This window comes from Dinoponera quadriceps, unplaced genomic scaffold, assembly GCF_001313825.1.
Source record: "Dinoponera quadriceps isolate SergipeBrazil2010 unplaced genomic scaffold, ASM131382v1 scaffold3289, whole genome shotgun sequence".
Taxonomy (NCBI): Eukaryota; Metazoa; Arthropoda; class Insecta; order Hymenoptera; family Formicidae; genus Dinoponera; species Dinoponera quadriceps.
In genome coordinates, this window is record NW_014558238.1 from 1,430,892 (window position 1) to 1,443,846 (window position 12,955).

Here is a 12,955-nt window from a genome sequence, read left to right on the forward strand (position 1 = left end):
GGGGGGGGGGGGGGGGGGGGGGGGGAAGAAAACAAAATAAAAGAGGAAAACCGCTGGCAATTTTTCACTAGCTTTTTAAAGCGCGGCTTAGGTACTCGTGGAGCGAGTTTGAATCGATTTTTCCAAAGGGGGCACAGGCAGGAATGTGGGGAGGGGGATGAGGAGGGCGAGGGGAAAGAGGAGGAAGAAGAAGAGGAGGAGGAAGGGGGCAGGGGCCCATTTTTCTGTCGTCTTCTTGTACCAAGCGGCGCAAACTGTACCTACCTCCAGCTGTTTTGCTGTCGAGCACGGTTGTCGCTTGAAGGCCGAGTTTAGATTGGAATCTGAAATTTCGATACCTTCACACACGGCGATTCCCTCCTCCCCCCCCATTTTTTTTTTCTTCTCCCTTCCCTCCGTCGCGTCGAGCAAACGCTCGTGAAGTTTCGCGGGCGAACAGAGGTGCATGCATCTGCATGAGCCAAGAATAAATCAGGATGCGAAATCCGAATGGAGATTTCTTGCCGCGAGAGAAACGGATACGAAGATCTATGCTTCGGTAGGAGCGCTTCTACCTACGATTTTTACGGATCGAGATTCTTAATCCGTCCGAGATATAGAGAGAGAGAGATAGAGAGAGAGAGAGAGAGAGAGAGAGAAAGTGAGAGAGAACGAGAGAGAAACAGGTGATAAAGCACGATGAATCGCTGTTAACGTAAATACATCCGCGTTCGGAGGAATATTAAAGCGAGGAAATAAACGTTCGTCGACGGGGGGGACGAGCAGGGGTGGGTAGCGGCATCTCCATAGCGGGCGCCCTACGTTGCTCGCGGCCGCATTTATTTCGTCCACTTTCTTCCGCGATCTATCGCGCCGCGAAATCGCGATACTGTCCCTGACTTTCGTCACGTAAAATCACAGGGCGTAGCGTACTGGCTTGCAGATACAATCGATGTAGAGCGCGGGCTTACTGACACTTCGCATGCTCGCAAAATGTAAGCTCAATACGTTCCTTTTGTTTTGCTCCCGTAATTTCCCTCGCGAAATCGAAGTTCTGCCGCTGATTATACCTATTCTTAGACTGCCACGAATCCTTGGCATGTGTACGCGGTAATTTGCTTTTGGCAGTAAGGGTAATTCTCATCATTCGATAATTCGCGAGCGTAGTCATATTAACATTCCTCGGTATATTTTACACGTTAGACTTTCTCTCTCTCTCTCTCTCTCTCTCTCTCTCTGCAAATTGGATTATTTGAAATTTTTCCTTCACACAAGCGAAATACATATCGCGTTGTTTCATTTGTGCGTTTGCGATAGAACTGCTAATTGGACGTATCCAGAATCAGAATAACGTTCTTCATTTTTAATTGAATTTCCGCTCCAATTAGAACGTTTCAACATTTTTTAGCATTTTATTACACCGCTCACTGACGAGATGTGATATTTTCATAAGGGAAGACACGCGCGCGCGCGGAGAGGGAAGAAAAACCGGCCTTGTCCGTTATCAATCAGCCGCGGTGCTGAACTCTCACAGAGGATTAATTACATTTTCTAAATAGTATCTGCGGGGATGCGTGAAATCAGCCCCCCGGCAGGCAGCTGCCACTGCCGCCGCCGCATAAATGCACGCGGCTTAATGTTACTGGCTCACCGATACAATCGATCAAGACTGCGGAGATTGACGCGACTTCACCTCTAGCTCACAGCGACGCCCGACTTCGAAGGGTATCGGTGCTTGCGATATTATCGTCATGCATCTATCGACCGGCGAGTTTAACGGAGCGCAAGGTCGCAGGACTCGTGGTAGCTGCCGCGCGCGATCGCAGAGATATGCGTTATTATTGTTCGCGTCGGTGCATCGTGAAACGTCGGACGATGATGGAAACTCGTAAAACAGCTCAGTTAGGACGAGAGGGCGAGGTCGTTAAAAGTGTAATAAACTTGGGCGAAGCCGGTTGATAAAGCGAAATATTCCGGATTTCCTTCTATTGCAACTTCTACGGATTTGATTATGTCTATTTATCGTCAGAACACCGACGTTTCCCGGGCGCGCAGCGGCGGCTCTCCTTCCGGTTTAATAATTCACGCTTTTTATAAATTGCATTACCGACGACGCTAAATGGTACGTCGCGCACGTGCGAATCTTCTGCGTAAATATGTTATACTGTTTTCAGAACGCATGTGGCGTATTTCAGTCGTTTAAATATTTCGCGCGACGTAAAAGCTTTTTCGACCGCTATTCTTCGGCTGATGTTTTCGCAGCTGCGCGTAAAACAAGGAATATTAAATATCTCTTTGCGCCGGCGAGAAGATATTTAACGTCGCGTTCGGGTACTTTCTCCTTTATAAGGGTGAATGACGAGCGTGCGCACGTTCTTGAGATATTTTCCCCAACGCCAACGCGTACGTTATGAAATTGTATTTAAAAATTGACGAGGCACTTCTTTAGTCAGACTCAAATGGAAGGAGGAACGGGCGGTGCGTTGGGAATTTTTATGAATCAAAGATCGGATTAGTTCACCTTCTTGGCGGATTGTTGGTGACATCACGCCATTATATTATCGTTCGTATAACACTAGCAGAACGGTAAGTCGCCTTTAATGAGCGAGATTAAGAGGACTTACGAGATCTCCCCGAAGACTGAGAACGCTTCCCTCAGGGTTTGTGTCTCGATCTCCGGACTCAGGTCCCCGACGAATATGTGATAGTGTTCTGAAACAGAAACGTCGAAAGACAATTAGATGCATCCTGCAAAACAGAAGGTGGAAAAGCACGATAAACCTGTGCGAATGTCGAGAGTAAAAATGTTGACGGTGTAATTCGGTGATCTTTGCGCTCCGTGTGATTTGCTCGCTCGTTTAAAACTGGCCGTGTTCCTTTCAACGGCACAAATTGAAGAAGCGGACACACGAGTTTGCAGAACGGGCTCTGAAGGAGGCCCGATTTTATGCAATATCATTGTACGAAATCGATGTCTGCAAGCGTGACGTGGCGCGAACAAACAACGTCTAACCACTCTCTGAGAATATCTCTTCATTAAATTCTTAAAGGATACATTCTTTCATTAGTAACGTTACATTTCGGTCTAAAATACCCGGAATGCAAAGGAAACGAAACTTCCCCTGGAAAATTACTCTTAGCGCGCGAGAGAGCGCTACTCAGATAATCGAAGCTCTTTCATAATACACAAGATACGCGACCCCTAAGTTAGACACTTCAAAATAACTCGACGGCGAATAGAGGGGGGCGGGAGGGGGACGCTGACGGCTGCGCGATTGTAATTGAATTACTCCCCAACATGAATGCACGCCGGCCAGTTAGCGGTAATAAATAATTATTAATCGCGGCTATTTTTGAGCAAACCGCCGCCGACCGTGGAATATGTGAAACGGGGAATAATTATTAACAATTAATTATTAATCACCCGCCATTTTGCGCGAGCGATACCGCGTGTGGCGTGGAATATGCGAGTTTCAGAAAATAACGAACAAATTCTAAACGACCGCGGGACCTTTCGATAGAGGCGTCCGATAATTGGCAGCGCGACGCGATTAGTTTCCCCGCGGGCGGGGGGAGGGGGGCTCGTGACGACCGACGCTTAATTACAGGATAACGTGACGCCAAGAGTTACATCGCGAAAACACGCGTTTACCGTATCGGAAATGTCACCGTCGTTCCCGTCTCCTCCTCGTCGCACGGCGACGCTGTTATATTCCGCGAGATTGAATTGTAAACGCGCCGTATATAACACGAGGGATGCGCCTCGCATTCCTCCGCCGACTCGAATTGAAAACGCGACTGCTATGGGAATTACGAACATCTTTAATACGAAGTTACGCTATTCTCGCGAGAGGAGGTGCGCGCGATATTTGCGCTCCCTAATTAAGTAAGGTAAGGCGCGGGGTGAGATCGCCGGTTCGTTACAATGGCTACTCGCCGCGCGTGTTCCTCCACGTACGCTGAATATGCATCGCATTTCTGCCCGTTCGTTTACCTCATCTCTAATTACGACACACTCGGGCCCCGCCTTTTAAGATGCGCGCTCTTCTTTATTTATCGCTCCGCCGACGCGCTAATTTGTCGATTACGCGCATCGAGCGCATCTCTCCCTCTCCTCTCTTAATTACACGCGCCGTTTTCGCGTTACGTTTTTTTCCCCGGGCTTCCACCCACTCGGGCAGCCTCGCGCGAAAAGCCCGTCGTCGCTCGTCGCGCGATTCCACGATCAGATAGAGCCGGTCGGATGAGTGCGGTGGTGAAACGGTGTGCGAAGGTAAGCTTTCGGAGGGGGATAAATTATCGATTCGCACACAGTCGTGCAGTCGAGTGCGAGTCCGCGGCACAGCGTTGCGGTACAGCCTCGCTCGCATCGGCTCGATAAAATATGCTCCTTTTCTCTGCTCTCTCGTTTCACTTTTCCCAGCCAGGCAACCTCTATCCATCTACCTACCTACTCACATCCCCCATCCCGACCCGATACGGGTTTCTTCCACGCTGATTCGCAGGAATAGATCAAGACGAGTAGTCGAAAATCGAGTTACCGCCGGAAGGTCTCTAGCTGGGGCATCGGTTACACCGAATGGAAAGTATAGAACGGTGAAATAGGTGCGCGGGACGTGTCGAAAACGGAGGGCGGTCTGATTACGATCGCTCCGATGGCCTATCCTTGGCCCGCCGGAAGTTCCGGTGGGCACACACGGCGGTCCATTCTCGTGAATTAGTCCGATCCTCATCATCTTCTTTTCCACCTCCCCCTCGACACCGCATCGCGATGGGATCTTGGCGCTATTATGATATCAACAGGAAATTGACAGGAGTTTATTCCCGGCCGCGGACTCGTCCTGGGATTCGCGCGCGATTACGGTTGTCCCGTATATATCAGCTCGGCTTTTTGGCAAGGACCCCGGCGGTGTTCCGAATTTAAGGTCGATTATTTCGATGAGATCGCCGGTGCTCGTTTTGAAATCGACGCTTACACATACACACACGCGTAGGAAAACGAGCGTCTCGTTTGCTCTCGATCACTCGAAAACAATACCGCCGGTGTGTGCCTTTGATATACTCTGATATAATTCGAGCAGTGAAATATTTACAAATTGGTAATTGCGAACTTGCGCCTGGTGATTTTGCTCGCGCGACCTTTGCATTACCGATCGCGGCGGGGATGTTTTCATTAAGCGAATATTGTTGAAACCGGCTCCCGTGAAACGCGCCCCCGCACTTGACACGATTCTTTTCATTCGCGCGCGCATTTCTTGGTGGATTAAATTATCCGTGCATTTTCCCCGTCTGCTTGAATCTCCGAGCGAGCATCGCGCATTCATACAACACGGAGCGAGCAGAAAATATCGCGGCTCTTTTCCGTGAATCAAGAAAGTCCAGATATCCATAATTTCGCGGGAGGAAACGTCTTGCGTGACGCGAGTGCTCTCCCTCGGGGCCGGTTTGCTTTCAGCGAAATTTCGCGCAATCCATAGAACTCGATATCATCGTCCGCCGGTAAATAGTTGGCTAGATCCGATTTCGTAGGTTGGAAAGGTTTGTTGAAATATGGCCCGAGTGAATGCAGAAAGGGCGTAGCATGAAAAAGATGCCGGCATTAAAGGATCTCGGACGATGACGTCACGCGTCACGGTTCGCCCCCACCACCTGCTCTGGTGGTTAAAACGTGGCCCACGGTTTTCAATAAAGTGGGACTAATGGAGCGCCATTTATTATTGCGTCTCTCGCTCCAGCCCACCCTCTGTGTCTCTCGCATTTTCACTTCCGTAGGCCGACAGCAATGGCGCGGCGGTTTCACTCGCGTGCGGGATCGAGCGTTATTTTCATCATCGTCAACGGCTAGCGGTCACGGCGCGGTAGTTGCGCGACAGTCGGGCATAAACATCATTATTACCACCGTCATCGTCATGATCGTGGCATATTGCCACATCGAAATGCCGATGTATTATGAAATAAGGCCACTAAAACTGCGATGCGAGCAGCATCCACCACGTGCTATACGTGAGCGCATATGCACGTTGCATGTTTACGACGTGTGTATGCGAGTTGTACGTGGGAGGACACGTTAGCGTGAAAATATGCTGGAAAATACGGGCTAATAATAAAGAAAGGTCGTTTAATTTTATATATGTAGCGTGTCGCTCGATTCCCCTTGCGAAATAAATTCCTCGTTTAATGCCATACCGTATACCCGGTCAGGATCCTTTGTGCACCTCGAACGCACACACGGGGAGGATCGCCTCCTCTCTGTGAGTCAGCCGTTCAACGTTCCGGGTTAGCCGATTTTCAGCGATGTATTATGCGCGAGGTGTGTTTATATCGTATAATTTGAGCGTTCCACCCTCTTAGAAAGATAACAGGGGGGATACACGCGCATGGGGATGCGGATACGGTCTACGTTATCCTCGCGCGAATCTCCTGAAATTACAGTTAACTTGATATCGGAAACTCATTGCTAAAATGAATTGTAATTTCCGATTGATAAATGAAATTTATTCGATTGATTTTAATCGGGGAATCCGGATGAATCTTAAATCAAGTTATTATTGAATCAAGCAGCCAGCGAGTTTGAATTATTCCGCTGTGTTCCGCGGTCAGACCCATTCGCGCGCTATACGTACACACAGCTTCTCCTTTAGAACACAATCTCGGTCGTTCCTTCTACAATGACCGGCTGTACAATCCTTGATTGCGCGGCAGAGCGAGGGAGAAGTATTTCGGCTTGAAATAATATAAAAAAGTATTCAACCGAGAGAAATACAAATCGCACGAATTCACAGGGCGCTGAAAAACGCGCCGCTATGAGGCGAAGGAGGGCGAAATAATTATTTCTTATAAAACGCGCAATCCATAACTCTTTCTTTCTCTCTTCCTTCCTCGCGCGATTTGAATATATCTGCGCGGGTTGTGTCGCGTCACGTTTCTCGCGTGACGATTTCGCGCGGGGTCACACGAGAACCACGGCCGGAGGGGGGGGGGGGGGGGGGCGGGAATGGATCCCCNGATCCCCTCGACAGTTTCGAAGGTAAAAGATGGAGAGAAAATAGGAAAGAAACGAATACGGGCGTGGGGCCGGGGCACGGCGGCGAGATCCATTCAAGCGGGACAATGCGGGGGTGGACATAGAAAAGTCCGGGCCACGCCGTAGATCAAGAATCGAGCGTGGATGGCCCGTAGATCAAGGGTTTCCTTAATTTCGCGGGACAACGGTGAAATGTTGATTTACCGTCCCTCGAAACGGGCCGGTGCGGCTTGCACGCACCCCCCGTGCAAGGGAGAAAATATGCCCTGCGGCCGGGGATGGCGTCACCGCCGCCAATGGAGACCTCTATTAATTCTCCGAGCGGCGAAAACCTAGCGGGGTGAACACAATCGAATCTCGGTTTGGATGGTCGCTCCCAGAACTGCTGGTACACTCGCACACACACACACGTGCTGTGCCCCGTAGTAAGACTCTCAACTCGGGCCGGCTTGAACTCCGGCAAATATGAGTCACTAGTCGATCAGCTGACGCGAACCCGGCCCGGACATGTCCGCTGTGTCATCCTATGTGTTTCCTCTAGCGCGCCTCGTTTTCGAATTATATCGTCGAGGGTTAGCGATGCTCGCCGAAATTCGAGTAGGCGCCCGAACCGAACAACGTTCTCGGACGGTAATGGCCGGGCAATTCTAGACGGTGTAATACCGTTTAATAATATTTTAGACCGGCTCGGTGTGATAATAATCGACGGTGTAACTCTACTAGCCTATTTACGGCTCGCGCACACGTACAGTCGTCGAAGTAACATAGAGGATCTCTGATGCGAGCCGTCCTATCCGTCCTACAGTATTTATCATGATTTCGATCAATGTGAGCAAAAAAGTACTCTGCTATTTTGCCAAATGGGCGCGCAAATTTTTGAGTTATTAATTAAAGAAGCCTCCGCACACGGTCACTTTGAGTAATAACTCAAAATTTTTCCGCAGTTGCCCGCAAAATGGTAGGGGGCTTTTTCGTCCACCGTTGACCCGAATTACAAGTATATACGACTGGTGGGACGAGTTGCGTCAGACATCCAGTGTAACGGCGTGCTGATATCCACGGAGACTCTCGATTTCGACGCTGCCGCGTATCGCATCGCCGGTATCTCTCTCGTGGCGGAATTTGCAACGTTTTCGATAACGAGAGAGTGCGGAATTATTGGCGGTCGACGCGATAGAGGAGGAAAGTGTAACATAAAGCGCGCACAATACGCGAGGCGCGTTCAAACGGAGCGCGCGCACACCGAAGTCGCGCCGTGATGGGGAAAGTTCGGTCGCATCCGCGGTTCGGTAGACGGCAGAGTTACCGGGAGATATCTATAATACCGCGCGGTATTAAATTCTACGACGCGCGCGGCGCCTAGATTCAGACCGACGCTCACTTCTTTGCATATTTTCCCGGTTAGTTAGCCGTTTCACGGTCTCGCGATGCGGAGGCGCGCGTTCGCGACGCCCATTAAGCCGCGACGCAGTGTCTTACGTTTCGCGATACGGGATATAGGTCACCGGAGCCAATTCTCCGTCTCAGCCGTTTTACGACACGCATAATTTTCTAATTAGATCCCCCGGACGTGCCTTAATCGAATCGAGAGATACGCGGTTTATTATTGCGCCCGCGCGTTAATATCGTCCCGGATCTGCGGCTAATTGTACCAGCTCCGCGGACGTGTGCGAATTACTAGACTAAAATGCGAATATTTTTTCATTCATCCGTGCAAGACTGCGTTGTATTTTCAATTAGAATATATTTCCCGCAAAGTTCTCGTACATTTCGGATACACAGGTTCGTATGAAAATATTCCCAAAATGGAACAAGTAAAGATATATTTTACTAGAAAATCGAATTCTTCATTTCTTTTACCGTCAAGTCTAATAATTCGCGCACAACTCTGTCTCTCCGTTAACGAAAGATGAAATTTTGGTTGCGGGCGATACATTCATCTGTGCGCGAACGGGGCGTAGGAAAAATGGGCCACGGACGGTAATCAATTAGAACGGAACTCCGGAGAATCACGGAAGCAAGATAGGATCGCACGACTCCAATCGGACAGACGCGCGGGGTCGATCGCTTCCGATCGGCGATCAAGGGCGCCACAATCGGTCAGGGCATTACGGTCTCGCCGGAGCTTTTAGAATTTAGCGGTTTACTTTTGCATCAATGGCGCATCGCACTAATGAAGCTACGCCTCTAAACGGCGGCGCGGGAGTACCGCATCGCGATTCGTACATTTGCGCGTTCATCACCGATTAAATCCCCCTTTCCATAAGCCTGTACTAGGCGCCGCTCGTTCTTTTGTTTCTCGCGGCCGGTAATAACCAGCCGCCGGCGCGGTTCTCCATTGGGGATTTTTAACCGGGTTGACTCCCGGAGGTACTTTAGATCCGTTGTTTCTGGTACAAGGATTTTTCCACGCGAACGCACGATCTGTGGAATGCGCGAAGTAGATATTTGTAAAATATATACGCCGCGATGAATATTTGAATGGTTTAATAGCGGGGATGGGAAACGCGTGGGACACGCGATATGAAGCGAATGCCTCGCGACATACATTCGCGGCGGTCGCGCGTGCTCGCCGGATCGAAAGGTATAAACAGAATTTTTAATTAAAAATTAAATCTCTTGCGCGCAACTACAGACTATACGCGCAAGTTACACTCGGCCGACTGTCTCAGTCACCAGAAGCCGGTTAATCATCGTGCCGGCTTTCAGGCTTCGCGAGTTTTTTTCCCCCACTTTTGCGCGGCTCATTCTTCAATTCCCCATTCGCGTCGTTACAATTCGATGTGAAAGAGCGGAGGAAGCACGCCGTCGATTTTATTGCGTTCCGCAGCGGGAAAAGTGTATGTGTGTCAAATTCAAGCCGAGTTAAATAATGGAACGCGGCACGGTGTGTCAGGGTAATTATCATCACGCTAGTCACCTTTGGCAGTCGTACAAAATGTATTAACCGAGAGAGAGAGAGAGAGAGACACCGGCGTCGTTTCAATGCACTCATAACCGTATCACGAAATTGAAAGTGCATTGTTAAACGCACAATAACGGCGCATTGTGACTGATTGCGCTACTCGCTAGTATATCGATTCTCTCCGAAAACGTTTTTGCGGATCGCCATTAAGCTCGGTCATTCTGGTAGAGCGGCTGAAGAATGCATCTTCGAGTAGAGCGGCAGGAGCGAAAATAATTCCGCCGTGTGGGCACGCCTTTTTAATTACTTGACACAATTTACACGTTGCCCGGCTCGGTCAATTCTTTCTCCCCCCCTCCCCCCCTCCCTGAATGGCGCTAAGGATAAGCACGTGGCGTCCTGGCGACGGGCCATTCCTGATGCGTGATCGGCGGGCAAAAAGTATGAGCAATTTGTTCGGCGGCCGTGTCACGGCAAAGGGAAGACTGGAATCGTTACGCGCGGCGAATTTTTCCCGACAGTTTTTATTTCGTCAGTCCCGTGACAGGCGAAAGAGCGTAGATTACGTATACACGAGCCGGCATCGATAGCGCGTCCAGGCTCAACTGTAAATCGTCGTGATTTAGGGGATGAACGACATATTGGCCAATGCATAGCTCAAACTGCGCTGCAGCCGGTGTGTACTGGCTGTGCAAGGTTCACCGGCGTACCTGCAGCAACGGGGATGCATGATGCATTGTCCCTAGACGAGCGTAGATAGCGCCCGAATTGCCGTTGCTACGTTGCACGTCGGATTTTGCCCGTCGATATTCCCCAAGCAGACCTTCACCGATCATTTTCATTGCCACCGCGCCTGTCCATCCCCCGTACAATCATGATGATGAGTATTGACGAAACAATAGCGCGAAATCGTCTCGCACAAATGAAATTCGTGAGTGCGAGCGCGCGTGTTCATTCTCGCCTGCGCGCGCGGAATCAGCTTAATTAAATAGTTCAAGGGGGGCCACTGGAGCAGCGGTTAAGCGAAGTGCCGGCCAACCGGGACTCGAACCTCCCCCTCTCTTCCCCCCCGAGCGACGTTGAGCGCGTCGATCTTTCGTCGCGAGAGGCGTTTCGACATTTTCGCCCTGTGTTAAACCTTTGATTCTATAACACAATAGGAATTCAGAGAGCAAAATAGGCTCAGTTTCAATTCTAATTGCCGATGCACATTGCCGATAGCGAGAGAGAGAGAGAGGGGCTAACGTCGAGTAAGTTCGATTCGGCCGAACCCTATAAATGATCAGCTCGTCGGCCTATCGCGTCAAGATTAGTTGCACAGTCGAACCGCACGTCCGCGCATGTTTTATTCATCGCGCGGCCCGTGCTCAGCGGATGGAAGTTTACAACTGTCAACAATCGCGAGGCCAATACGCGAGCGTCGTCGTGAGACTCCCTAATTCACACAGCCCCGTGGGCTTTATTCGAAGTCGGAGCCGCGACATAGAAAACCGAGGTCGAAATCAGCCCGGCATTAACGAGCGCCGCGCGAACGATACCGCGGCCGAGTCTCGTTAACATTGTGCCGGCTTAATTAAATGGTCCGCACGCCGTGGAGTCTAAAGTGCGTTGCGTAAGGATTCGCGCGCGTAAGTGCGCACACATATCCCGTCCGCACGTACACGCACGCACACACACACACATTCCTATCGTGTATCCATCAGCGTGCGTGGTGGCGCGATGCCAAATTGATGCTGTTTGCCGTAGCTCTAAGCCTCAATCTGCCCGGTTGTACCGGGACGATCCTAACACGCGCGCGCTAAGCTCGTCGCATTATGGATACGTTCTATCCGCCGGCGTATTCAGCCTGTGAGTACCGGTACTCGCAAGGGGAAGAGACAGGCTCGGTTTCCGAGGGAGAATTCGAGAGAGAGAAGGGGAGAGCCGGTCGGCAAGTAGGGTGCCGGTGGGTTACTGGCGAAGTATTGTTACACAATGGCATCGTTCTCGGGTGACAAACCGATAGGACGCTTCGACGCTATGAACAGAACTTTCGCGAAACGTGATTAAGCGCCGCTGCATATTAACAGCGCCGCGCGTAACAGAGAGGGTAAGTCGGACCGGGTGAATGGACGGGCCTGGCTTGTCGATGGTACATCCGCTGATTATGCGGCCGTGATTCCCGCTTATTTGTCCTTCGCGCAGGGTGTCGAGCGAGTGCGGCGCGTTATATAATATAAACGTAATAAAGCGCGCGAGACACGCTGGATTGGTATAATAATGCTTCGAAATAATCGGCTAATAATGTGAACCGCGTATGCACGCGGGCGTAAATGACGGGGGTGAGGCGTTCATCACACCGCCGTTTGTCTTGAGCCGCAAACATTTGTCGTTTCTCGAAAGAAACACGACGGCACGATTTATATTTCGCGGACGAGACGTCCACTCCGAATATCACATCGGAAATCACGAGACGCTCTTCTTCTCACGAGAGCCGATGGGAAGAAAAAATTGCTCGCAAATAATGACACGTCCGTCTCGCGTATTAATCGCGAGTGAATATGTTACATTAGCGCGGCACTTTATCGCCGGCCGCGCGTTTATCGTTTGATGGTCCGGGCACGCCTGCGGCCAACGGTACGCTCGCATGAGCAAATACGTGACACGTGAAAAAAGCCCGAGCATGTTACTGTCACCGTTCCCGAAGGTCGCTTTAAAAATCACCTGCGCAGCTAAAGCGACAAAAAGGAAAATCGTTAAACCGATGGCACGTTGATCTGAAAGGATCGCTCTTGATATTCGGGGTGTCGACTCGCTCTTGGGATCGGCCGAACGTGATGTATTTTTACTTGATGGCTGGGTTCCGCGGGCTGCCGGGGCTTTTCGGGGGCGAGAGGCGACAAGAGCGGAGCGCGAGAAAAAGAGAGACCCGGGCTGCTGTCGATGAGAGAACACCGGCAGTGAGAGAAAGAGAAGTGAGAATGGTGGCCGGCAGCTCCGGAGGGATACAAATTCATGTCGATGCAGCACAAAGTGGCGTCCACCACTTCTCAACCCATTCGCACCCC

At 50.5% G+C, this 12,955-nt stretch overlaps 1 protein-coding gene across 4 annotated transcripts in view; it reads right to left on the reverse strand.

Moving 5' to 3' along the window:
• The window catches only part of LOC106749769 (nucleolysin TIAR), a 229,398-nt gene that overhangs the window by 90,929 nt on the left and 125,514 nt on the right, over positions 1-12,955 (reverse strand). For all 4 annotated transcript variants that reach the window (XM_014629543.1, XM_014629544.1, XM_014629542.1 and 1 more), the window contains exon 2: positions 2,604-2,691. In XM_014629543.1, the coding sequence (XP_014485029.1) occupies positions 2,604-2,691 (88 nt within the window). The remainder of the gene's footprint in view (positions 1-2,603; positions 2,692-12,955) is intronic.